General features: G+C 38.5%; 1 protein-coding gene across 1 annotated transcript in view; it reads right to left on the bottom strand.

The window, feature by feature from the left end:
- KIF26B (kinesin family member 26B) overlaps positions 1 to 26542 on the bottom strand; it is a 280597-nt gene that overhangs the window by 75261 nt on the left and 178794 nt on the right. Inside the window, exon 5 of the mRNA XM_052673160.1 lies at positions 25751 to 25934. Within this exon, the coding sequence (XP_052529120.1) occupies positions 25751 to 25934 (184 nt within the window). The remainder of the gene's footprint in view (positions 1 to 25750; positions 25935 to 26542) is intronic.

Below are 26542 nucleotides of genomic sequence, written 5' to 3'. Positions count from 1 at the left end.
AAATAGAGATTATATAAAACTACATTAGGAAACCTCACAAAGCCCTGATTAATGGTCTGATAGGTTGTAAAATGAAGCCAAACTGTAAATTTATACTGAGGGCTTTTCTAAAATGTGAGTTATTGACTTGACAGATTGTAATAACTCTCCAAACTGTTTTGGTCTCTGGTTCAAATCTTTTCTGTACAGCTCACTGACACACAGTAAGTCTAATTTACTATGTCTCTTACTGCATGAACATCCATAGACCATAATATACTTTAGAATATATTCTAAAATATTGCAAGTGGCCAAAGAGACAAAAGCATGAGAAAGAAGTCATTTATCTACAACAAATTCCAAATAAGGATAACTCAGTATCACTCCCTATAGCTCACCTGGCAGAAAGGTTTCTAACACTAACAAGAAGTACCAACGCCAGAATATGACACATGGAATTTGTTCTACACATCTACTACCTTGGTTCTCCAGTGAGAACCTCCAACCCAAATCATTCAACGATTTGCTATTTCAGTAAGTCATTACTTTCTATAGACCTCATACAGGAGAAGTACCTAGCAGATTACATTGAAAATGTTATATTAACATATATCTCAAAAAAACACTGGAGTCCACAAACTTCTTATATCTGGACATATTTTAATCACCTTTAAAATACCTCTGTAGAAAGGATTAAACCTCGGCTTATCATGTAGGAAACACTGCAGGGGAAAACGTATTTCAGATTGCATGGTGCTCAGCCCCTATAGCCAGTACAGATGAAACTCAATCTACTCAGCTCTGCCATCTGACCTGGTAGCAAATAATTACAAAGGGCATTAAAATGCAGTATGCTGTCTCCTAGTAGGAGGGATGGATCTCAAAGCCTATCTTGCCAAACCTCTGCAACGTGGCATTTATTTTCCTGAAACTCAGATCTTCTGGGCTTCTTTGTTGCCGTTTCTTTTCTTTTCAGAGCAGAGGCTTTGACCAAAATACAGCTTTATTTTGCACAGAAATAAAAGCCTCCATGACTGAAATTTTTTGAGAAATGCTAAAATTATTTTGGACAAATTTAAAATGAATGGTATGATAAAACAAATTACTTTCCTCTTACTGAATTTAATATTCCATTATAAATCATAATGCAGACTATATCTTCATAAATAAAGCATAATTTTGAAATAAAAGTACTCTTTACCTGTAGAATCCTGTAAATGTGTTAAAAAAAAAAAAAAACTAATCTGCTATTCCTAGCTCAATCATTACTCCAAATTTCAATCAATCCAATCCATTTTTAAATAATCTGATTTGATAATTACTGAGGACTAGCATGAAATGACAGTGAAGAGCTATTCAGAAATATTGCAACTAATGTAAAAGATGATGCAGAATAATTAGTAGAACTGGATCTATTAACTGGACATGTATTAAAAACATAAATACCAGAAGCGTAAAGCAAAACTCAGGAGAAAAAAAATACTAGTTTTTAAAACTTTATATTAAACTTAATAAAAATTGAGGAAAATAAGACTGAGCAAGTTCATAAAGAGAGTACTACGCACATAATTATGTCTTTTTGAAGTAATATTACATGTGTTTTGTAGAGCTAATCTATACTTTGTCACTCTCTGGAGATGCATATTCAAACTGCACATACATCTAACACATTTCCCCGTTCAGAAAACCAATTTATCATCTTTGGATGAAACAACATGAGCTAAATAAAAACTATCCTCAAAATCCAGCCTAAAAGCCAATATATTTTTTTGTGCAGAAAACTTTGAATAGGAACTGGCATACGTGATAAATTAATCCAAACCTACATTTTCCAGGGGGTCTGAAAACAGGCATGTTTTTCATATGTAAACCTAGAAAAGCATATTGAAATCTGTATCATATAGCCTTTCCAAAGACTGCACAAAAAGGAACTGAGGTTGTTCAGCCTGGAAAAGAAAAGACTGTGGGGAGAACACCTTGCAGCCTTCCAGTATAAACATGAGGGAAATCAACTTTTTGCATGGGTAAATACTTACAGGACAAAGTAGAATGGTTTTAAATTAAAGGAATGCAGATTTAAATTAGATGGCAGGGGAAATTCTTTACTGAGACAGTGGTGAGGTGCTGGAAAAGGCTGCCCAGAAAGGTTGTAGATGCTCCATCCCTGGGGGTGTTTAAGGCCAGGTTGAATGGACCTAGTACTTGATCCAGCAGCTGGCAGTCCTGCCTGTGGCAGGGGTTTGGAACCTGATGGTCCTTGAGGTCTCTTCCAACCCAAGCCATTCCATGATGCTATGATAAGAATAAAAATGTAGGAGCATACAGAACTGTTATAAACAAAAATGACAGATAGATACTTACAATCTTTTAAAAATACCAGTTAGTATTTATGCACAGACAAGCCAAAATACACAAGATGAAATCCTTGCCACACTGATTTTAACTACAGGCAAGATAGATAATCATTGGATTTCATTAATGTAACTCTTGAAGACTAGCAGGATCTTTTCAGACCAGGAAAAAGAGATTCTGCTACAAATAATGATTAAAAAAAAAAAAAAAAAGGAAGATTACGGTCAGAATATTCCCTCAAAAATGGGTTCCTCTCAATGGAAGAAAAGCATATAAGACCAATCAAACTCTTCAGAAAGAGAAGAGTATCTGGAGATGGGGACTGAAGGCTGGACTTGGCCTGAGTCTCCTCCATCTCATCCACCACTTTTCTTCCTCACAAAAAAAGAGGAAGGGCTAGCTAGAGATCATCACGCCCCAAGGCTTGAATACAGCCAATTGCTGTAAGCCTGCTGATGACCTAGGAGAAAGGAAGGATGAAAGCCTATGCATTGCTAAACACTTGGAACATCCTCTGCATCAGTATGGCCAGTATGAATCGCCAAAATGGGAAATAATCCCCATGCCTAAGCTCAGCTAGTTTCCATTCATTGGGAACTCTGCTTCTGCGTGACTGAGGACTACAGCAAGGGAAAGGTTTGCAAGTGACAGTGATGAACACGTCTTTTTTTTTTTTCCCCTAATATCCCACGGATAAATGGTGGAATAAGAAATTCACCTTGAATTCTTAAGCAACTGCAAGAGTGATAATGCCAAGCATTTCTCTTCAGTGTGCAGTATTCCCTCCTGCATAAGGCTAATAACATAAACACTGTAACTGAATTTAGTATCCAGTTATGATAGTATGACCTTAACAGAATTTGCTCTTCAGTTATGGTTCCAAGAGGGTGTTAGGAAGAATCAAGCATCCTGCCACATCATGTCACCTAATTGTCCACAGGTGTTAGTAAAGAATCTGTCCTTGCATCTTCAGCACTGCTGTCTTCTAGAATAGGTTTTCTCCTCATTCTCTCTACTCCATTATATAGTCATATACAAAACAATTGTTCAGGCCTTACTGCTATGACTCACTAGCTGTACGCTCTTAATTACTTTACAAGATACACTAATATTTTGAGGATGAAAGATCAGCTCTTTGCTTTGAGCATTTAGCAGTCAACAAATCCAACTCTCAGTCAGACCAAGTGCTACTCTCTCCTGATTAATTCTGTAGAATGAAATTTTTAAAAGTAAGGCACCATCACACCCTGAAATTTCAAAAACTGCATCTAAATTATCAAGAGTGTAAGTGCTAGATAGTTCATTAACTTGCAGAACCTTCTTTACAGTATCATTCATGTTCACAAGGAAAACATAAAAATACAGACTGTAACTGTCTGGACCAAATGGCATGAAGTATCCATAAAATTACCAGAAATGCTGCACCTAATGTGTGGAATAGCTATCCATTTGCTAGAGTCTGAACAATTTTCTTGAAATTCTCTATCAGCACTCTTCATTTCTCACCTGAAAAAGCTCTATAGCTATTCCAATCCCTAGCCTCTTCTGGCCAGAGATGGAAACCTGCCAAAACATGCAGGAGTACTGTGAATGAGGTGTGCTAAAGCATCTGCTGGGAATACAGATTCATTTTTGCACAAGGTCTGAGCACATGTAGTGAACCCAGATGTCTAGAGATAGACTATGGCATTAACTTACTGTGCTATTTGTCTGCTTTCATGACAAACTCAGCTGTATCAACTAGGCTGCATTTCATTTCAGTGAAAAAAGCAGCGTTGTAATAGTAAATTGCACTTAAAACAAAATAAACGTTCCGCATTGGGCTGTCTTTTGCACAACATACCTTCCACTGATACCACAGGGAAGAGTCATCAAACATCAAGGATTTTCCAAATGTCTTCAGAGAACAAATTAGGCTGATACTAAAGCCAAGTATGGGTGCAGAAGTAGACCCTTGTCATGCTCTTCTGTTCTCTCACCCATATGTTATGCCACAGTTCAGACTCTTTTCCTCTATTTGAACCTCGTCCATGTCTTGGTTCTACATGTAATCTGTTTTCTTAGACTGATTTAGAAAACAGGATCATTGAATCAGCACTGAACACATTGATGGCAAAGATAAAAATGACAACAATAACTGCTACTGAATATCAGTTTTTCAGTGCATAATGGAACAGAAATCTGTCTCATCTGAGAGCTGTAGAGAAGTACTGCTCTAAAAACATGGAGACTGACCACTGGTTGAGTGCTTCTTGTTTACCACTCTTATTGTGACTAGCTGGAAAATAAATTTATTGAGTGGATTTATTGCCATGAACTTTAAAAAATAATAGCTTTTTTTTTTTTAACAATTTCATTCCACAATAAATTCCTCTTTTTATTATACCAGGTCTTTCACATTGTATTAACAGAACTTTTATGAAGTGCTTGCGAGGCAAAAGGCTAATTTAATTACATCGAATCTCTGGATCAGAATCATTTATTATAGACTGTTACAGTGAGTTAGCTTCTGTCTGTGGACGTATACGTCTACATAAAATGATAAAATCAATCTTAACTCTACCAAGCTGTGAATCTTCAAAAGTTTTACATACAGCCCCTTCTCAGATGGTTTCAAATGTATGAAAAAGGGGGAAAAGAAATGGGGAGTTTATTTTCTAGTGTGAGCTCATTTGAAATGATCATTTACACTATGAAATTACTGTGCATCAATTAAATATTGCCCTTCAACCAATAAAGAGTTTTTGAATTTCCATACAGATATATGTAACTTCCTTTTCCCTCTTCTCTATTCTTCCTTCCTCTGAGTCTGGGCTGCCCAAACCTCACAGCTCTGTGACGGAGCCAAATTCACAAATTCTATGGAAGACTGGTGAAAGACTGTAAAGTAAATATGTGCTGAAAGAGTTAAGAGAAAATCTACATGGGTCTATCCATGAGGAATAAAATGCCTGTTGAGGGAGTCAAAAAACAGATGTCTGGTTAATTCTGCTTTCTTCCATCTCAATGCATGTAGTTCTACATCTCAAGTCACATACCGGCACTCTATGCACACAGAACAGCATGGATGAACATCTACTCATACGAGAGCCCAGAGTCAGACCATGAAATGTGTATGTCTCAGTCCCATCTCTCACACCTTGGACCACCACACTGGGAACCGCAAATTAGCACTCCAGTCTGCAGGACAGAAAGCTGGAAGGAGGCTTCACTAGGCTTCAGAACCAGAAGATAAAGCCCTGGCCACAGGGGAGCTTGAGAAGAGGTTCAGCTGCAGTTGGTCTCACACACTCTTTGAGACTTGACAAGCTTCCTTAGATCTTAAGCCGTGTTAAAATTGTTTGGCACATCTCTGGCAGTGCAACCACATTTAGGTGCTATGTGACCAGATGTAGATTCTTCCAAAGTGTGGAAAGTCTCTGGAACTGTAAACATGGATTTCTGGGAAGAGCACCAAGATTAAAAGCATTGCAAATTTTCAAATACACACTGAAAATCCTAACAAGTTCAAGCACCTAGTACTTAGGAGACACCTCTAGACGGTCTTGAGAACTCATTAGCTAACCCCAGCCCCAGCTAGAATAGAGGCTTTTCAGGCATCTATGTTCAGAGGCAGTCCTTTGCTCTGTTACAAGATGATTTCAGTGAAGTTATTCTGCTACCAACCTGCCTATATTCTATGAAAGTAGCTTACTACTGCTTCTTCTGTTCAATCTCTTCTTCCTCTCCCTCTCCTTCCCACCAATCACTAACAATTTTGCTATAAATTTGAAGACCAAAAGGGGCAGAAGATTACAAAGGTGACATTACCAGACAGAGGAGTGGTTAGTTGTTGAAAATTATAATGATATCTGGGGAAGAATGATTGCACAGAGTACGAGAAAGCCTGACTTCTAAGACTGTCACTTTTAATACTTTCTTTCCAGTTTTTTTGTTAAAATGTGAAGATGAAACCTTTCAATTCAGATGGCTGCTAGCAGTCTGTCTGCCTGTCAACCTCAGAAAGTAGTTCAGTTTCTCCATTTCACTGCAGCAGCCTGACAAAGTCATTGAGCTGCTGAATCCAATCTTCACATAATAGCCACAAAGTATGGGTCTCCCAAGGTACAGCAGCATATCTGAGAAATCTGTTCTGAACGCCCAGCCCCAGATGGGATCACTGTGTTAAAGGCATGTCATGAGAAAAGAAAATGCTGAAAAAGTACATGCCGCTCTCTCAGGCAAAAAGCAAAGGCTGCAGGAAGGGGCACTGAAAGAACACCAGAGCAGTCCTGCATCTATACTGCTCTTGCAACTGTGAACAAACCACGTGCAAGAGGAAGGTCAGGATCCACCTAGAGCCCCTGTTATCCCTCACATCATTCCTGTATAAAGTGAAGCACATGAGGGACTAAGATCGTGGCACAGTAGACTTTCAAGTCTGCAGACTTTCAAGTCTAAGGAGTAATATTGCTCCTAGTACCTTCCAAATTCTTCCAGTCCAAATCTTGTCCCAAAGGACAGGCATCCAACTCCAACATCCCAACATAAACTCTGCACAGATGTTCCCAGGCATTATTCAGGTAACAGATTGAAATATTACTTTGAACTCCATAAAGCTGAGAAGTGATTTCTGAGAAACCAAAGAACAGTCAGAGGAGAAACCAAAATATTCTAATTAAGGCCTCCTCCTGTTGTCAGAGGACACTGGGTTAGTGCAAGCCACATCACAGGAAAATAGTTAATCCATATTTGTTTGGTCCATACATCAGAGAGACCTAAAGAGTTTAGCAGTATTGTTACTTACAGTAGCTGTAACATCCTGTCAGTTTAATGACAGAAAATCCACTACTACTCTTTTGGCTTTGGAACGATGAAGATTGTTTTTTTGTTGTTGTTTTCTGGTTTTGTTTCAAATATGTATAAATTTCTATCTGACTTCCAAACCAATATTATAAATAAATTCTGATCTGTGATGTGATATCAACTCCAACAATATCCACAACACATGAATTAACTGTGCTGATAACCTCTGGAGAGTTGCAATAGAAGCCATGATTTACTTCAATTCTGCATGACAACAGTTCTCTTGATGTGGAAGGGTAGGCTGGGAAAAGTCAAGATTTGCCTGAATTATTCTCTAGAATTATTATCGTACAGCCTGACACAACATCTACAGTTATGTACAACTGGAAAAGCATGAGAACTCTGCTGTGTCCCACTGTGTATATAAGCCAGAAGAGCCTATTCAGCTTTTGCTGCTTTCTGAAAAAACCAGCACACTCTCTGTAGAAGTGAAAATGAGGTTCTCCGTTTGTAGTCTCAAAGTCTCCACATTCCAGGTGGGTTATTTCTGGCCTTTTTCTCCTTGGCACACTGTTTAGACAAAGAAGTGTCCGTATACTTCACTAACCCCGACAATGTACTAATTCTAGGCTTTAACTTTCAGACTAGGTGATATTTTTTCCTTTTTCTAAATGAATGCCTTGTTGAACAGTTTGTTGATATAAGGCTGAAAAGAGGTATATTATACCATAAGGGACCAGTTTATATACAGCAATATACTGGTATACTTTATTATTGCAATCCATCATTTACCCAATCCTCTATGAACAAAACAAAAGGTTTAAATTTATATGTAGCTGCCCAACACAGAGATTTTTGTAAGGCTTGTTTATGAAAAGAGAAACCAGTGTGGGAGTTAAATGTAATTTGTAACATATAAATATCATCCTGAAGTTACAGTAAAGATCATGGCACCAGCCGAAATAAAAAGTGTTATGGGAGAAATGGTAGCCCATCCTCACATAAGATGACAATAGAGAGGTCAGGAAGGGAGGTAATGAGGAGCTGGTAGCATCACCCTGGTTGCATAGAAAGAACAGCAGCATTAGCTGAGCAGGTGGGAAGTTTCTGTCTCTGATAAGTCCATTAATACACTGTTTCTAGCAAGTCATATCTCAAGTAGAAGATAATACAGACATTTGTTACTGCATCAATGGCATCTGAGCCAATTACAATTCTTCTGTATATCTCTTTTCACATAACAAGGGTGAAACCAAATATTTGTCTGTTTGTCCTATCTAGTCATAAAGAAAATGAGACATGGTGAACCAGACTCAAGCATCTAAGATATTAGTACCAGATCTTTACCAGACGTAAGTAGGTATTGATGAGCAGTTGCTCTCACAGAGCTCTACTCTGATCTACTCAATCACAGTTTTCAGCTATGGCTCAGACACCTTCCTCTCATAACAGAGTAATGTCAGCAGGTTGCACTGGGAAAGCTGAATGGGAGTAAAGACACTGATTGGTGTAAGAGGAAATGGCAGATTCCAAAAAAAAAAAAAAAACAGATAGAACAACACAGGTAGAAGTTCTGAGGGCAATGGGGGAGAGGGAAAAAGTGGCATTGAGAAAAATATTGTGGATGGACTGTATTTCTGGAAGCCAAGGCATAAGGCACAAAACAAGATGTAGTCAGGGGATGTGTTATGCACAGAGAGAGCGATACTGCATCCTAAAAACTAGGCACAGACAGCAAAAGGGCAGGGTGGAAGACCTAAATATCATAGTCATTAAGGAAGTGAAATTAGATTATAAATCCTTTGGGATCTGTCACCTACTGTGGTAATGACATGCTGCCCTGTCTCTCCATTTTATTGCAGAGACCATTCTGCTTATGATACCATAAGCAATTAGAACGAGAGCCCTAACCATTATCAGAACAGCTCACCACAAGCTATATACTTCTGTTGCAGCTACTACAAAGTCTATGAGAAATGCCATGAAATATGATGGTTTCAGCAGCTGCACTCTGCTTTCATCGAAAGCGAGAAATATAAAAAGCAAGCAAACTAGAGGGTGGGAGGCTGCACAGACAACATTTCTGTAACAGAAATTGAATGGAAGGGAGACAATAGTGCCCTACTTTAATACATCAAGAGTTGATCACTTCTGCCCCTGCTGGTATAATAACAAACATTTCTCATCAGGAACACTTGGTTCTGTTCAGTTTTCATGTACTCCGGGCCTCCCAAACTTCTTGGCCCTCTGAAAACAAGCCTTCTGAGAAAATAAACAAAGAGTTGAGGGGGAAAAAAAAAGGGGGGGGGAGGATACTTTCTACAGCACTTTCTATAACAGCTTTGGAGCATTGCTGCACTGTGGGCTGGCAGCTTTCAGAAAGAGAAGCCTCTAGGTCTGGGGTTTGTAAGCAATTTGCCACACTTGTCATCCTTGCTGTATAAAAGCCTTTCCTGAAGGTTATTGTTCTAACAAAATTATCCACTGTAAAGGCCAGCAGAATGCTCATCGTGTCTCAATCAAGTCAGCATAAAGAGGAAAGTCAACCATGCATGTCTATCATTTAGACGATTAGCCTTTCTGACAGCAGACACTATTCTAAAAGGCTTGTCCGCAGAAGCACCTAATTTCTCAGCTGGAAATTATTTTTCTTTGTCTGTCAAAGGCACAGAGCAATGAATGTCCTCTGAGAACAATATTCAGGGGCTTAAAGCAGAATCAGTGCAAATATATCAGAAATATCCTTGTAACTTCTGTTGGACCAAACAAAAAAAAACCCTTGGATATTTGTGATATGGAGCAGCTGAAAACAACAACAGAAGAAAGCATTTGAGCACAGGACCTTAGTCCTTAAGACACCTCCATTTACACTTTTGATACTTCAGTTGTCAGTCTCCTTTGCTCGTGACATCTTTTTTTCTGCATCTCATCATCTGCACTAATTACAACTATTTTTAAAGACAAAAAGCAGACAGTCAAAAGGAAGAATTATTTCCAAGGAACACTTCATAATTACACTTTGCTGCTTTCATCTCTGACCTGTACTCTGTATCTAATTCAGATTCAATTACACTACCTTCTATTATCTGTGATTTTTTTTTTTTTGTATTGTCTCATCTGCTTCTGCTCCCTGATAATTTAGATGACAGTAAACCCAAGAACTGTAAGTTAAAATCCACAAATTAAAGGTCTGATGAACATCAGCAGTGAAATGAAGCAATTTACTCAACAACATAAAAAGTATTCCTTAGTCTGTGATAATGATTTAACTGTCACCTTGTATACTTTCTGCTAAGGCAAAGTATTAAGCCAGGCAAGGTCTAAGAATTTTCCGTTCATTCTTTACCTTCTTTCTATTGTGACATTTTTAATGGTGACTCAAAGAAATTCTTCAAAGGAATCAGGTCTGAATCACAACGACAAAGGCATGTCTAAATGGAGCTAAGGGTAAGGCTGTTCTTTTTTTTCAGTTTGAATTGAGAGGAAGGTTTGATTCTTTCCCTATCTGTCTTACCCCTAAGATCAGTAAAACAAAGACAAATTGGATTCCTAGTAGGGGGAAAAAAAGCAGAAGCAAAAGTAAAAACTAAGTACATTATGGAGTTGCAAAAGCCTTTATTTCCAAACTCAACTAAATATCAGCAAATGCAAATTAACATCTCAATTAACATGAAGCTCTTCCTGCCAGACTATAATCCCTTCATCCTTCCTCCTCCTCCCTGTTACTCTTGAACTTGATGTGGTCTCTGGCAGCTGTTTGGGTTATGTAAATTAAAAGGTAGCTCTGTACGACAGTATGACAGAGGCGTTTTTGTTCGACTTCTGCAAGCACAGGTTAGGATTTGAGCTGAAGGCACAATTGCTGGGACACCCCACCCAACATGCACGAAGCAAGATTTTTATAATATTTTTTAATGAAGTATATTAAATGCTACAGAAGATGCCACGCTGACAGTTTTGGAGGCCAAAATGTTTCTCTAAACAGACCAGGTACCGAGCATAACCTATATTAAGATCAATTTACCTATTAACATACCTCAGCTCTATTTAGCCGGGGCCATTTCAAGGGGCAAGGGATTGTTTAGTGTCTCGGCCTGTTTAATCTTAGGCTCTCAGTCAAGACTGCTTATTCATATTATGGTTTTTCTGATCTATTTGTCTATTCAGGGAAAGACCACCAACAGCCTTCTCTCCACTGCTCTCAATCTTGAGCTGCCAGAATTTTGAAAATATCAGAGTCTAAAACTCTCCTCTACCATTTTCTTTTGAGAAAGTATCTTTCCATTCTGTTTTCTGGGGATGTGAAAAAAAAAAAAATTGAAATAAAATGCTCCCATGGTCTCCCTGAAAAATTTGTTTCCAGCATAACATCTCTCTGAGGATCCAAAGAACAGAATTCCTGCACAATGCCACACAGGAAAGGGCAGCTGATTGAGGGTCCCTTGATCACTATGGGGTGACTGCTGTCCCATGTACTCCTTGAACTTCAGTTACCACACACGATGCTACCGTGAGTGGAGGGCAGCAGATCTGCCAGCAATCTGCAATGCTTGCATAGCCAGGCAAAGCAGGCTACAATTTACCTTTCCATTCTTCAAGTCTCAGTAGCTGGAGCACACTGTGATCAGGAAGCACTCATTGCAACATTTGCTTTCTACTTGTGAGAACTGCAGTTGAATTGGGTTCATATTGGTTCAGAAAGCCTTACACAGGTATAAAAGCCTTTATATTCCACTCAGAAGACTGTTTTGACATCTAATCTTAAAAGAAAGTGACTTCAAATGATAACACTTGCATGACAAATACTCAATTTAGCTTCCAGTTCAGAAATAAAACTTGTTGCATTTCCACAATTTATTGAAAATACTGCTTGCTATGAAGTATGCAAGGTTAGTATCCTGAAAGTATGAAAATCAGTTGCCAGCTTTTAACTATTCAGGGCTTGATATTCTTATCAGTTGGACTTGATTCACTTGCTTCAAAACAAGGAAGTGCACTGCAGTGTAAGGTGTGCAATTTGACCCTGCTGTTTAAGGAAGAATGCTAACCTTCCTCCAAGGAGATGAATGAAGGGTATGGATGGACAGCAGTGTTTTAGGATTAAGGCGGAGGGAGAAGGGAGGGAGAGAGCGTGTTATCTCAGCTTTATCTGTCTTTTGAGGTCATTTGATCCTGGACTAAGTAACGGACGTGTTTACTTAGTTGCATATTTTTAGAAGTTTTCCAACAGGGGGCAGGGAATTTGTTGAATATTCTATCTTACAGTAGTAAACTGAAAATAAAAGTGGAAAAAAAATAATTGGACCATGAGGGAAAAAGTTAAACTTAAGTGGAAAGATGCTTGAGAGAGATAAATGTAAGTGTAACTTGCAGAGAAAGGAAATCTGAGCTTTGTACCTCATCTTTTAGACAGGACATAGCCTCTCTAGCCATATGCTCTAGGACAAATTGATATACATCACTGTATAACAGGCATGCAAAACTAGAAAATCACAAAAACAAAAACAAACAAACAAACAGAAACCACCCACAACCCACTGAGAGACAAAAGCTTCACTGAGAGAAAACAGCATGAGAAAACAATATATATTTCTATTTACATATCTGCAGGCTAGGCACCCACCCACATTAGCTGTCTAGACAGTAACTGGAAATTTTTTAAAAAGAAATATTAATGACCTCATTCTTTGGTACAGTCTGCAGGTCTGACCGAATCTCCACAGTCTGTCCTCAAGAGACAGCAGAGGATGTCAGTACCTTGCAACAAGGAATGTTTGATTAACTGTTGTTTTGGGATGATTGTCTGAGAATTTACAGACCGAGCATATGAGAAAAGCAGCTTCAATTTGCATGCTTTATCTCCAGTTTTTGGTGACTGACTATGCATTTCCATTTTCCACCCTCCAGATGCATGAAAAAAAGAAAACTTTTATTGATGCATATGTAAATCACATAGGGGGAATAAGGAGGGGAAGAGGCTGAAATGATAAGGAGCATCAATATTTAAGATGCATTCCTCAGACTGGAACAGACACAGGCAGAAAGAGCACTGAGGATGCAGTGATGGCCAGAACAATGTCCCAGTCAGTAGAGCTGCAACAGCCAAACTGAGATCAGCAACCGACATCAGAGGTAGTTAGTGGCAATAAGATGTGCATCAGACAAGTGGACAGCTAGATGGAAAACATTTGTGAATCATTCCCCCTTCCTGGGGAGGAAATGAAAGGAAGAGAGTCTGGATTTGGATTGGTGGACTGTGTCAGCAGCTATCTTCACACAGACACTCAGCTTATTTGTAGGCTATGATCCCTAAAAATTTTACCACCCACCTTAATTCATACACTCAGTGTTTCAGTCATCTAGTTAACAATAAGAAAGCATTCCACATGTTTTTTTCAAGAGTAAGCACAGGTGAATGGAGTCTGCCCACTTCTCATTTGGCCAGTATAGTTTACCTCCTTGCACTGCATCACCTTAAGCTCTGGACCACTAGAATCATGGTAAAAGCAAGACAACAAAAGATGTATAGTCTTTGACACTGAGCTTCAATATTGCTAGTTTCATAAATTTCCAGAAAAATGGTGGAGTAACATTTGTGCTGCAGTCCTTTGCTAAGCTTCTGCTCCATCACCACATCAGGCACTTAATCAAATGGGCTTGTTAGCCTTATCTCATTGGGTCAGCATTGCTTGCATGAAGCTGTGCAAAGCAGCTGTACACTGCACTTGCTCCATCACCTATCCTATTGTAAAGCAAAATTAGAGTATATTGAAAATAGGACTTGAAATCAAGGCAATGGTAGTTTCAAGCCTTAAGAAAAAGCACATTTTGGTACCCAGAAGGTGACCAAAGGAAGGTTACTAGTCATTATTTTAATAATATTGAAAGGTATGCTGCAGAGTCCTAAAATCAGGTAAAGCCCTGCCAGGCCAGCAGCAGACAGACATGCGCTGCACAAGAAAGGACAGAGGGAGACCACAGTCACCAGGTGCTGGATAACCGATTGCTCACATTTCTCTCTTCTCAGCCCAACTATTCTGACCCAAGAGAGTTGAGGACGCCAGGGATTTCATGCTGCTGTGATTAAAAAGGAGCTTACAGACCTCCAGGGAACAGTCAATTCATTCCAAAGCCTGAATATTTCACATTTGTAACGTCTTGTCTGCCTTTATGTTGTGGGCTGGAAGTGGGAGGAGAAAATGATAAGCGGTTTATGTAGAGGAAGGCTAATAATCAGAATACTCTTCTTATTCAGCATTATTAGTCTCTGCTGAATTAGATGGATCAGCAAAAGATACTTCATTTCTTTGGAGATAAAAAAAGGATAGTCTAAAATTGGGAGGAAATAGTGAGCCTATTTGTCTCTTTGTAAAAGCCCCTGAAATAATGCTTGCAGAGATAAAATGAAAAGAAAAAAAATAAAGGCAAAATATCTAATGCAAATTCCCTCTGTGTTGGTCTGCAATTAACTGTTTGAAGCAATTCCCGATCCCCTTAATCACAAGAATTCTGCTTATCTGCCCATCCAGTTATTTTTAATTTGTGCTTCTATTATTACTGCTGCATTATTAATACACCCTGATAAGATAGGAAATCACACGATGGTGTTCCATTTCAGCAATGCCCCACATGGCATAATAGTCGTTATGATGAATAACGCCTTTCCATCCAAAGAGATTCATGACTTCCACTGCTCACCGAGCACGAGCCCTGGGGGAGTCCCACGTCCTCGTCTGTGTTGCTGTTCAGCTTCCCAAAAAGCAGTCTGGGCCTCCTCACATTTATCACATCTGCACATGCTGTTATCAATCAGGGTGCATGCCTTCTCCTTCTGTGTGTGGCCAAGCAACCCACAGCCTCGGTGCCTCTGTCAGATCTCTTGCCAGCACATACCTTAGCACTGCTCCTCAGAGCTGACAGAATTTTAAAGACAAAAATGCAATCTTTGAGGTATTTTCCTGGGGAGAGAGAGAAGGAGGCAGCTACTTTAGCCGTGCTGCTTCTAGAATCTGGGCTGGGGTGCTGAGCTAGTAAAAAAAAATTCTGCTGCAAATCAAGATCTGTATTTGGCTAATCACCCAGCAATACAAAATGGTCGAAGAAGGGGGCAAGATATTAATTACAACAAAGATAGTTAGGCTTACATTGTACAGTTGGAAATACCTGTGTCATATTTTCTGTGGGAAAAAAAGGAGATAAGAAAGAAAGGATCAACAATTTTCAAGTTTTCCCACATCTCTGTTTCTGTAACAGAATATGTGCTGCTATGAATGTACAGAATTTCTCCTGGCCTTTTAATACACACGGCATTTCAACACCACATCTTTTTCTAACTAAGCATCTGCCCTTCAGAACAAATATTATAAATTGAGCTGATCTGTGAAAAAATCCAGCAGCTATTAATATGGATGAGGCCAACTGAAATCTACAGAAGGGTAATAGAGCCTCACAGATACCTAGAGAATGTAATATAAAATGCTGCCATTTGTATGAGAATTTTCAATCACCACATAAGAGAAAAATCATGCAATGTAGAGGAGGACTGACCTAAGCAAGAAGGGTAACATTCTTGGTTAAAATGCATGAGAAGTTACTGGGAATATCTTAAAAGAGAACACCAAACTCTTCCTTTTAAAACAATCCACTAGCTAATAAACAAATGCAAATCTATAGCTAGTTATTCTCTCAGCTTTTAAGGTAACTTGTTAACCACACAGAGATCTTTGCAATGCTTTCCCATTGTGCTGAGGGAAGGTAGAGATTAATATCTACATGCATATATGCACACTTATGAATGTTAGAAGATGCATCTATACACACCGTGTCTATAGTGTGTATTGCACGCATAACATCCCCATCCATCCCTCTTGCTCAATTTATCACTTCTGAGATCCACAGATGTTTTAAGGGACAGAGACCTTAAAAATTGTTCTAATCTCCTTTTGATTAGGTCAATGATTTTAAATTGTGTTTTGCCTTTATTATGTATAACTGAAATACTGTTACATATCAAAAATAAGACAACCAGTTTTACAGGTCCATCCTGGCAGAAATAAATTTCTGCAAGTATCTTCCTATTACTTCTCCTGGTATCTGTTTTCATGTTGAAGTTACAGCTTGAGAGCAGAACACAAGACATGTTCATAATAGTGACTTTTTTCACCTTATTTAAGGGAGTAAAAATAGTTATTCTAAAGTTAATCTAAAGTCACCCTTGCAATCAATTGCAAAATAAAGCAAGCATCCTGTAGGCAAGTCTGCCCATCCTAACAGAGGTAGCATTTTTCTCCATTCATCCATAGGAGGAGTTTATACGACTGGCTTCAATCAGAAATGCAGTAATCAATTTACTTAACCTAGCACCACGAATCCCAGCCTAAGAAAGTGGAATAATTGAGGATCTACACAGTGAGGAAAAAGAGAGATAATGACTTAGAGCGTGAAGAAAGAGCTTTCTATAAAAAAATAAAAATAATAATAATAAAGAGGTAAATAAGGTAAATGTATCCAATGAGATATTTCCCCAAATTGGTTTGATTCTTAAACAAAGAGGTGAAAAAGACAGTAAATTAAAAGAGCTCTATCTAATGGTATTTCCGGTATTACAATAGAGTTCACACTAGACTCTTTCTCACTTGGGCTGGTTATCTATTTAAGTCAATGTCTTATCTGATAAATGAGATAAAACCCAGCCTTTTAGGATAATGGAAAGCAGAACAACCTTGCAGCTGAATCAGGAGGCTCAGCCCAATCATTAATCCACGATGCTACATCAGTGCTGCAGCAGAGCCTCTGCAGTGTCCCCACTGAGCTCTACTTTTGGACACATGCTGAGAGGAGACAAATACAAAAGGAAAAGTGGGGAGGAGAAGAGTTTTAGGAAATTTTAAGAGAAAAAAAAAATGTAGTAAGGTCTACAGTTGAGAATTTAGAGTACACTGCCTGCAGTTTGCATAAGATCTAAGAAAACTTAACTGGGATCCAGATTTAAGCAATTTGTTCAGCACTTAACTTCCTTGCTCAGCACTGAGTGAGAAACACCTTTGTAATTTTAAATTTCTTTCACCTTGACTTTCCTGATTTATATTAACCTCTTCTTCATGGATTTAAACAGCAATTTAATGGGGTGAGATATTTTGGAGGGGGGAAGGGCAGAGGACGTTTCAGAAAGCATTACTGAGTCTTTGAAATGAAGCCCAAAATTATCAACAAACAGTATAAGTGAAATGGAAAAGCAGAGGAAACGGAAATACAATACCTCTGAAAACAATTGAAGAAATCAGTCTTTAAAAAAAAAGTTTTTATTCCAGAAAAAATCCAGTAATTTTCACTCCAATTGCATAAACACTAATGTTTAAGAGATTTTAAAGTGTGGCCACTGTGCTGTGATACTTTTCAATAGCATGAATACATGTTTAAAGCACACTTAGCATGTGATCAATGTTAAAGGTTTTTGCAGCTAATGAAGGTTCACAACAATGGAAAAGCCAAAACTAACTGAGCCATCTGAACGTGCTTCAAAGCTCCTAATAAATTGTGATCATTCATAACAAGTCACTTTGATATAAGAACAAAGTTGCCAAAAAGTCAAGTACTGTTGTGCATAAAATCATACATCCATGACAATGCAGGGGGCACTGTATACATACAGTCACTCAGGAATGTGCAAAACTTTGTGCCACCAGTCTGAATTGATTTAAGCGATCTCTTTTTCTTTCGATACTCAAAGTTTACAAAAAAATTCAGCAAAACACGCCAATGCAAACATTACACAATTAAGTTTTTACAGTTCTTTCCCCGTGTGAAGCATACTATAGTGAAGTACTATGAAACAACCACAGAAAGGATTGATTCTTCTAACAAACAAGCAGATAAAATCAGAGAAAATCTGTACCCCATTTTGGTATTATTTTCTCTTTCAATTCCATCTGGCAACATCCGCCATCTCTTGTGCTCACAAGCTCACCTATAACTACGATTTCTAAACAGATATAGAAAGCTGTCACTAAAAATAACATTTTCTTAATTACTTTTTGAGGCAAAAATAAGTTTACTGAGCAACACTGTTACCCATATTCATTATCTCTGACAGTTGATGCTCAAATAAGAGTACTAGTTCTGCTACAATAACATATGGAAATAGATACGCTTTTTTCAATAACCAAGGAGCTTCATTTAAGGGCTGTAGGTTTCTCTCAAGAAAAAAAACTTTCTTTCTTGCTCATTTAATTCTCCCAGCGAAAAGAGAAATGTTTATTTTATGGAAGATGACCAGAGGCAAAGAAACAAAGAAAGAAATAGCAGAATCTAAGTACAGTACTTGAATTGGTTGAGCGTATAACCATTCCACCATATAACAGAACTGCTGCTCCACTTGTGGACTGAGATGTAAGGACAGCATGTGGATCCTGCCTCCAACTTCCCCAATGCAGATATAAGCATATTCCTCGGTGTCAGCTCCATTCCCATTCCCTTCCATGCACATGCAATGCTCTAGAAAACCATCTTTACAGGATCTGCTCCTCACCAACTAACCTCTGCAGTCCTGCTACCTGGAGTGACAAGTTGCCAGGCCACTTCTCAAGCTTTCAACAGCTTGCATGTAGATGGGCCAAAATGAATTGCTTGTCCACTGGCTGGCTCATTAATGGGCTGAGAACTAATCCCCTCCCAAACAGGACAGACCATGTGGCAGAAATGCAGCCCTGCTTTTCCACACAAGATTTCTGTCTGTTGTGGACAGAGGGATGGGTTTTCCCATACCAAGCTTGGTTGATATGTACTCCTTGTTTCCCGTGAAGCAGCAGCTTCTATGCTTTGCAAAGAGAAGGAACAGCAATTACTCTCTAAAGTGTGAAAACGTGACTGGGTGGAAATTTCTTCAAAAAACCTTTCTTTCAACCTCACAGCCAACCTAAATGTAATCTGACAGACTCCTGCAATGGCACTTGCACAACCACAATGACTTTACATTACAGAAAGACCAAATAACTGCATTAAAAATATGAGGTAAACAATTATTTTTTATAGTAATTCCTGCAGGTTCTATTAATCTCATCTTTCTCTTACAGCAGCCTCAGGTGTTAAAATTCCTCTGAAAAAAAGGATACCTAGCGGAAATCTAACTGAAGTGCAAAAAGGCCTCTGCCTGGATCTGCTGAAACATTTGAAGAGCAAAATTCCCAGTTCTGAGCAACTCCTTCTGAATGGCAAAAGGCTATCTGGATTTAATTCCAAGTGGAACTAACTAACTAATTTATACAACAATCATGTTGACAAGAATGATGAACACATATGTCTCCTTTAAATGCCTCAAGGGATCATTCTTTTTTTCCCCCTTTCAGTAACCATGGTAACTTTGGACAAAAACAGCTTCCACCTCAGAAATTGCTTTTTGTAATAAAGGGTTTATCATGTAACAGTTAACTTTTTCTTCCTATACACCTGAGTGATAAAGGAGAGAGAACCTCTACTTTGCAAAGGGAAGAGAACTGCTTCTCTCTGAAAAAGCTTCAAGATGGATGGCAGTAAAGTGAGCTGCAGAATGCATCTTGCAATAAGTTGCATTGGCTTTTTTGCTGATCACAACACAGGTTTTCATAGACATCTATTTAATGTATACAGTAATGTTGCAAAAATAATCCTAACATCTGCATCACATGGTCAAAACGCAAACTCTCAGAATAAAAAGGGATGTCTCCTGTCTCTTGTGAGCTTAGTCAAAACACACACCAATTTTGCTCCCTTCAAGTCATCTTTGCAATCATGATTCACTGAACTGATACAAAGATTGAACACAGCTATGAAAACACATTTTGACAAATATTGTTCAAATTATGATTCGTACAGACTATGGCTAATAGAATAATTACTATTAACATACGTACTGTACTGTTAAAACTTGGATTAAAGCATGTCAAGGCCAGTGCAATAATTGTTGCCCTATTTAGTGAAAAGTCCAATAAATTATTTTAAAGCAGTCACTAGATGAGAAAAAAAAAGTTTGCAAAGTCAGAGAATTGGCATTTACTTCTGTTCCTCCAAAGACAGTTTTGAACCTACTCAGAAACCAGGATGGCTTGAGCAGTGAAGCTTTGTTCACTGTTACCTTTGGCACTGACAAAAGAAAGACACAGAAATTCAAGTGGAGAAGCAGAAAGAAAAGCCTGGGCAAGAAAAGCTTGGTACTGTAGAATCAAGAAAAGCCCTAAAACAGATGAAGGATTCAAAGTCCTGCCTGAAATATCATGGTGGTATAAAAGAGAAAACTAACGTTGGTTGGTTCTGTCCATCTGCGTGCAAGAATTTGTATTACTTTGTAAAGGAGTTGAATAGTATTAAAAATACTTGATCCATTCCTTTTATAATCACTTTCCTTAAATGGAGTAACTGCAAAGCACTGCTTCTTCATTAGCCACTTGGATCAAAAGAATAATAGTATGTTATTCAATACGCAAAGTGGGATGGTATGACATAAGACCATCTTTTGATTTTTAACACAATACTACTTAATGGAACATTAAATTCTTACAGGCCAAGCACTAAAAAAAAATATATTTTTAATTGGGTCTTGTTTAGCATGTCATCAATAGACATCAGAGAAAGAAGAACAGTTCAGGAGTGTCTATCATATTGCCAGCTCACCTGTCAGCATTTTGCAAGCATCCCTGGCATTTGGCCACAGTTGCTGTTCACCTCCCACTCACGGCCCTTCCTAGATAGGACGGGCTCCATGCTAGTCCCTGCCATAACAATGGCTCCTGCATCTCTCACTCAGTAGATTATCAAAACAGCTCTGTCTGTGCTGCCTTCTACCCTGCCCTACTCACTCAGAAACAGCTCCTCAGAAGTATCTGCAGTGTAACCTGTTACCCCTTTTCAAAGGATTTAATCATCTCTCTTCTACAATGCCAACCAAAACTCAGCAAGAGGTATCTAATATTAGACTATTGACGGGTTGAGGACACCACTATGAAGATGAACAATAATATCTCTTTGTTTCTTCTTGCCTTCCGTCTCTGTCTGTCTGGTCTGCCTCCCTGCAGAAACTCTTTTTTCACAATTGGCTTTGTTTGTTTGTTTTTTCCTGTCTGAATTTATACATTACCTAGCACAATGGGACTAGGCTCTTTAAAAATGAATCCCATTGCTACAGAAAAATAAGAAGTAAACACAGTATTGCAAATTTCAGTCCATTTTGCTAATAGGTTGGAAGTGACTTGCCAAAGAAACCTCAGTGATGACTTGCTTCTCCCCCTAACATCCATTGCAGAGGGGTGATTTTTATGGGCAAACATTGCTGTTTTATTTTCTGATTAACAAGCACCAACAAGTAATTCACAGAGAAGAATAATATGTAACTGAAGTTCAGTTATTCTCTGCCCAAACATATCAAATACCTTTCAGTGGCAGAGTTCCGTAATAGTATGCATAGGAAAATAATAAATGAAAGAAAGCACAGAGACCACATCCATTCATCCTAAACTCTGTGCCACCTGAAAATAACCCATTTACTAAGGCTGGCAGCAAAATTCTTCATTTGAGCTATTTTTTACAGGGAATGGGAGAGTCAGCAAAACATGGTTTCAGACAGAAAGAACATTTCAGGTTTTCATTAAAAAAAAAATCTGGTTTAGTTTACTTTTTGTTTAACATAACATGGGGGTTGGGAGAAAGAGGGAAGCAGCTTGGGGAGCAAATCCAAGGAAACTTGAGTCATGGAATAATTTGTTTTTCCTGCATGGAAAGCCTGCTTTTTCTCCCCTCTATTTCTTGGCCCATTGTCAGAAAGAACAAAACAGGCTTGAGTATGTTCTAGAAAATGAGGGGACTTGGGGAAATAGCATGTACAGTCATCCAGAATAGTGCCACTCTGTCTAAGTCCAGCAAAAGCAATCTGCCACTCTCCTTTACACAATAGCTCAGAATTCAATAACTCAAAGGCAGCATAGAGAGAAGAAAAAGTGATGCTTAGGCTGTGGTAGCTTACAGAGCAGGAGCGTCATTCAGCCCAAAAGAAAACAGAGCTATGAAAAAAAAACCTGTAAGGAACAACAGACTGCTTCCCTGGGGATCAGCTCCCTTTGCCAGGAAATGCAAAGCCAAAGCAAATGTGTATGTCACAACTTGTACAAGCACCACTGCTAATTTATTTGCAATATGGTCACAAATGTTTACTTTGGGGAGAGATTCTGGAAATTAGATCCTTTACTACTTTGCTTTGACAATGCTGTATTTCCACTAGGGTCAAAGGTGTATCTAACATCAAAGTGAGATGCCGATTTTCATTATTTCATCCTCCTCCTCTTGCAAAGCTGAATGCTAGCATTCCCTATGCATTTCCGCCAGCAAATAACAAAAGCCCGTATACTATACTTGTAAAAACCTGCACTTGCAGAACTGACCACAGTCACCACTGCTGAAATGCACAACCTACCACCTCATTGTGCTCACTTCCACTGTTTGAGCTCCAGAAACATTCAGCAAGTGTTGATAAATGTCACTGGGTACCATTTTTTTCTCCCGTGGAGGAATTCAATGACACACCTTTGCGTCATTTGCACTTCTATGTCAGACGCCATTCTGTCAGACTGCCCCTCTGCTGCCCTTTGTCACACAGCAACAACACGTAATGGAATACTGGTAAAAGGTTCAAAACCTACTGTCATACCACCAACATCTGCCTCTGACATCGTGTACCAACATAATAAAACAGTAGACATTACTTTCAGAGCTGCCCTTGTATTCTCTTTGCCACTTCAGACTTTCCAGTTTTATCCTTATCCATACTAACTGAGCTGGCTAATTACCTTTTAAAAATTTTGTTGATAGTAGAATCTTCCCGCTCAAAAAAATGTCTGTACAAGACAGTTGATCCATTCCTAAGCAACTTTAGAACTTTATGTGAATCGTTGTCATCAATTTTGAAACAAGAGTAGAATCTTTGTAAATTGTACTAATAGAAGATCTATGCTTCAAAGTTCCCAACTTTCTGTTGTGCAGCTTCTTTGATATCCACCAACCCTGGCAAACAGAGAGGTCTCAAGCTGACGGCAAGTCAGTAACATATCACTTCTGTGCTGGGGTCCCTGCCCCACAGCTAAGACCCTGCCTTCATGGAAGCCAGTTCAGGGGTTCTTTGTTGAATGCTGGCATTCCTGGGAACATTGGAAACATAGGACTTTGGCAAGTCCTAGCCTTCCAACTCTGTTGAGCCAGGATTTCCAGTAACAAACTTTCCTGCTAGAGAATTCCCAGTTCGTTCAAACCCAAAGTGAACCGGAATTTTATCACACTGGGACTGTTGGTAACAGGTTATTTCAATAGAAATTAAAAAAAAAAAAAAAAAAAAAAGTTAATGAAAATAAATATTAGCTTTCCTAAACCCAGTTCTTCCTCATGGGTCCACAAATGACAGACTTATAAACTTAGAGAAAACATTATATGAAAGGAATTGCTGAGAAAATTAACAGATTTTTGCCCATTCATATCAAAACATATGCCCAAGTTGAACATAAGATACATAACAAACAACAAAAATTTAAAGCAATTAAAAGCAAACAAGCCAAGAATTCCACTGCTTCATCTGAAGCTTTCCCATTCAGACAGTTATGTTACATTGTTATCCAGCAGTTACTCACTTACTAAGTTTTACACCTAACTCAGACATATTAAAATGTAAATTATGCTACGTATGATGGGGAACTGATGAAACTATATGAACTTTAGATCATAATTACAGAATTACATAAATACAGGATTACTAGAAGAAATCAGAGAGGTAAAAAATGGAACAGAACTTAAACTGCAGGCTAGACATACTATTGCTAATGAGAACACTGTGAGGAAATTTTGGAGTTGGACTTGCTGATCTCTAGAGGTCCCTTCCAATCCCTACAATTCTGTGATTCTGTGAAAGAAGGAACTTCCTCTATTATGGTTACATGAACTAATCCAATTTGGTTTCCTACTTTGGATAAGATTGTGTTAAAACATTTTTTTAAACTCTTAACTATTTCTTAAATACTTTTTTAGCTCTTTCTTTTGCTGGAATGCAAAATTTCTGTTTTACTTATACATCTGAAAAGCCTGGACCCTGTTCTGACATATAGTGTTGGTGGAGGAACAAATTGGGCATACTGTAAAACTGGTTTCTAAGACTTGTTTGCTAGAAATCAAAGATAAGAGGAGCAAGAAAAGTCCAGGATAAGCTTATAGTCCTTCCACAAATTTCCATGTGTGCAGGAATATAAACCCTTTTCTCAGGAAGGGTGAAAACCCACTGGAAACGTATCCATGCTTTTCAACAAGGAAAATTAGTCCCTTGTTTTGCTGAATATATCCTCCATGATTGTTCAATCGAAATTTTATTTGTATTCAGATATTGCAAGACTCAAGCACAGAAATTTAAGAATTCTCAGAGGAGATGTTCTGTTGTAACTATTTTCCTTTGCAGGTTCTTACACCAACAGGTCCAAGCTTATTCCTCTTCCCGCTGAAATCAGAGTAGCCATCACTATTTTTATCACATTGTGACAGATACGTACTTTTGTGCAGGCCAGAGGAAAGAAAGGGAACCTGCAGGAAGGGAACCCTATATACTCTTTTCAAATGGGCACAGAGCAGCTATAGAAGTAATACCACTGTTCTATGAAAAATGAGAACCGTGCAATTTCCCAAAGTTCACGTCCAAAATCAGCAACAGAAATGCTGAAGCACATCCTATGCTCAGTACTCCTAAATTATGCATTACAGTTTCTCTTCTAAACAAAAAGATTCGCAACAAACTCATTGTCTCTGCTTTGTATCCAATGAATATGGAAAAGCCATGTACACAGATGCTTGCATAAGAAAATCCCTTGATTAAAAAAACTGCTGTCCTCAGCAACTATACGCACTCATTCCCAGATGTAATGCACCAAGCTCTCCATTTGTGACAGGGAATAAAGGCCATTCAGACAAATTAGATAGTAATAGCAAAATATATAGGCACCTTCTCCATTGCTTCAACCATTTTCCATCACAAGTATGCACCTAAACAATATCTTAAGAGGACACAATCCTAGACAATGGAAGGAAGTAAAATGACAGAAGGAAAAAAGGAGTAATTAATCATTATTAGCATAGGCTTTGTTCAGGTATGTGATCAAGCCTTGTCCTGACTATATTGGAAGAAAGCCAGTGATGAGTCAAACATGAGTCAGAAGTAAATTACAGTTATTCAGTCAAGATACCAGCCTGAACAACAAGAGCATAAGGAATCTAGAATATGCCATGGCAAGCACCTTCTACACAGTTAAAACACAGCCACAGGGACCAACCCACACCACAAACGCTAACAGAATGGACATCATCACCACTAGGTAACATAGAGGCTCCAGTGCAACTGCACTTTGTGTAACTAGGAGCTCAAAATTTACTGCTGCACAATTAGGGCTGCCTGTGTTCAAGACAACTTCAACCCAATCACAAGCTCACGCATTTAAGTAATTAATATTGCCAGTTCTTTGTCCCTATGCAGGGACCAATTGTATACTTCATGCAAGAAAGGACAAGCTCCTCTAATTCACTGGATGTTTTACCCGAAGAAAGGAAAATTATCTCCCATAGATAATAAGAGTTTTGAGATGCCTACCTTGCCCACACCAGGGGTGTCTTTCACTTTGCTGACTGCTCTCAACAAACAAGGTGGTGCAGGGGGTGGGGAAGCCTGAAGGATACTGCTGAAGCTGGTAGTGAAGAGAGGAGACTCAGGAACAGATGATGCAGAAGGCCTGTGCTTCTTCTTTTTGGAGGACAGGTTCAATTTCTGAGCGGCTCTGTGGGAAAAATGACAAGGGTAAGATAAATCATTCCAAAACTCATCAACAGAAGCAGTCAAAAATAAACAAAGGTTATTACCAGGTTACCATCCACTTACGATATATCTCAATGTTGACCACTCTGATTCCAACACTTTTATTATTCTGATTATATTCTGGTATAATTTGCATTAAGTAGGGTCTGAACCAAGCCTCTGTCACTGTCTCATCTGTTTAAATAAGTCAGCTTGCAAGAAAGCTCCTGAACCTCCAATTAAATCAATGAGCTATATGTCAATTTCTATTATAAAACTCATTTCAGTCACCAAGTGGTTGACACAGAACTGTTTGTCATTCATAAATCTCCAGTTGAAAATTGAATACCTGTGCAGTGTTTGGATATAATGAGTCATTGTTAATGCTAATTAGTATTAAATGCTCAGGTAGATTTCTGAGGCATAAGAAGTGCACAAGCTATTTTAAATTTATAGCAATTCTTAAAATACAAGACAATCTAAACACTGAACAAATGGTGACCAATGAAAATATTACTCTTTGCAATGAGATTGAGGCAATCATACCAACTGCATTAACCACTAAATAGGGAAAACAACAAAGACTGTTTT

The sequence above is a fragment of the Tympanuchus pallidicinctus genome, unplaced genomic scaffold (assembly GCF_026119805.1).
Source record: "Tympanuchus pallidicinctus isolate F22 unplaced genomic scaffold, pur_lepc_1.0 scaffold1, whole genome shotgun sequence".
Classification (NCBI taxonomy): domain Eukaryota; kingdom Metazoa; phylum Chordata; class Aves; order Galliformes; family Phasianidae; genus Tympanuchus; species Tympanuchus pallidicinctus.
This window is presented reverse-complemented; position numbering and strand designations above follow the sequence as displayed.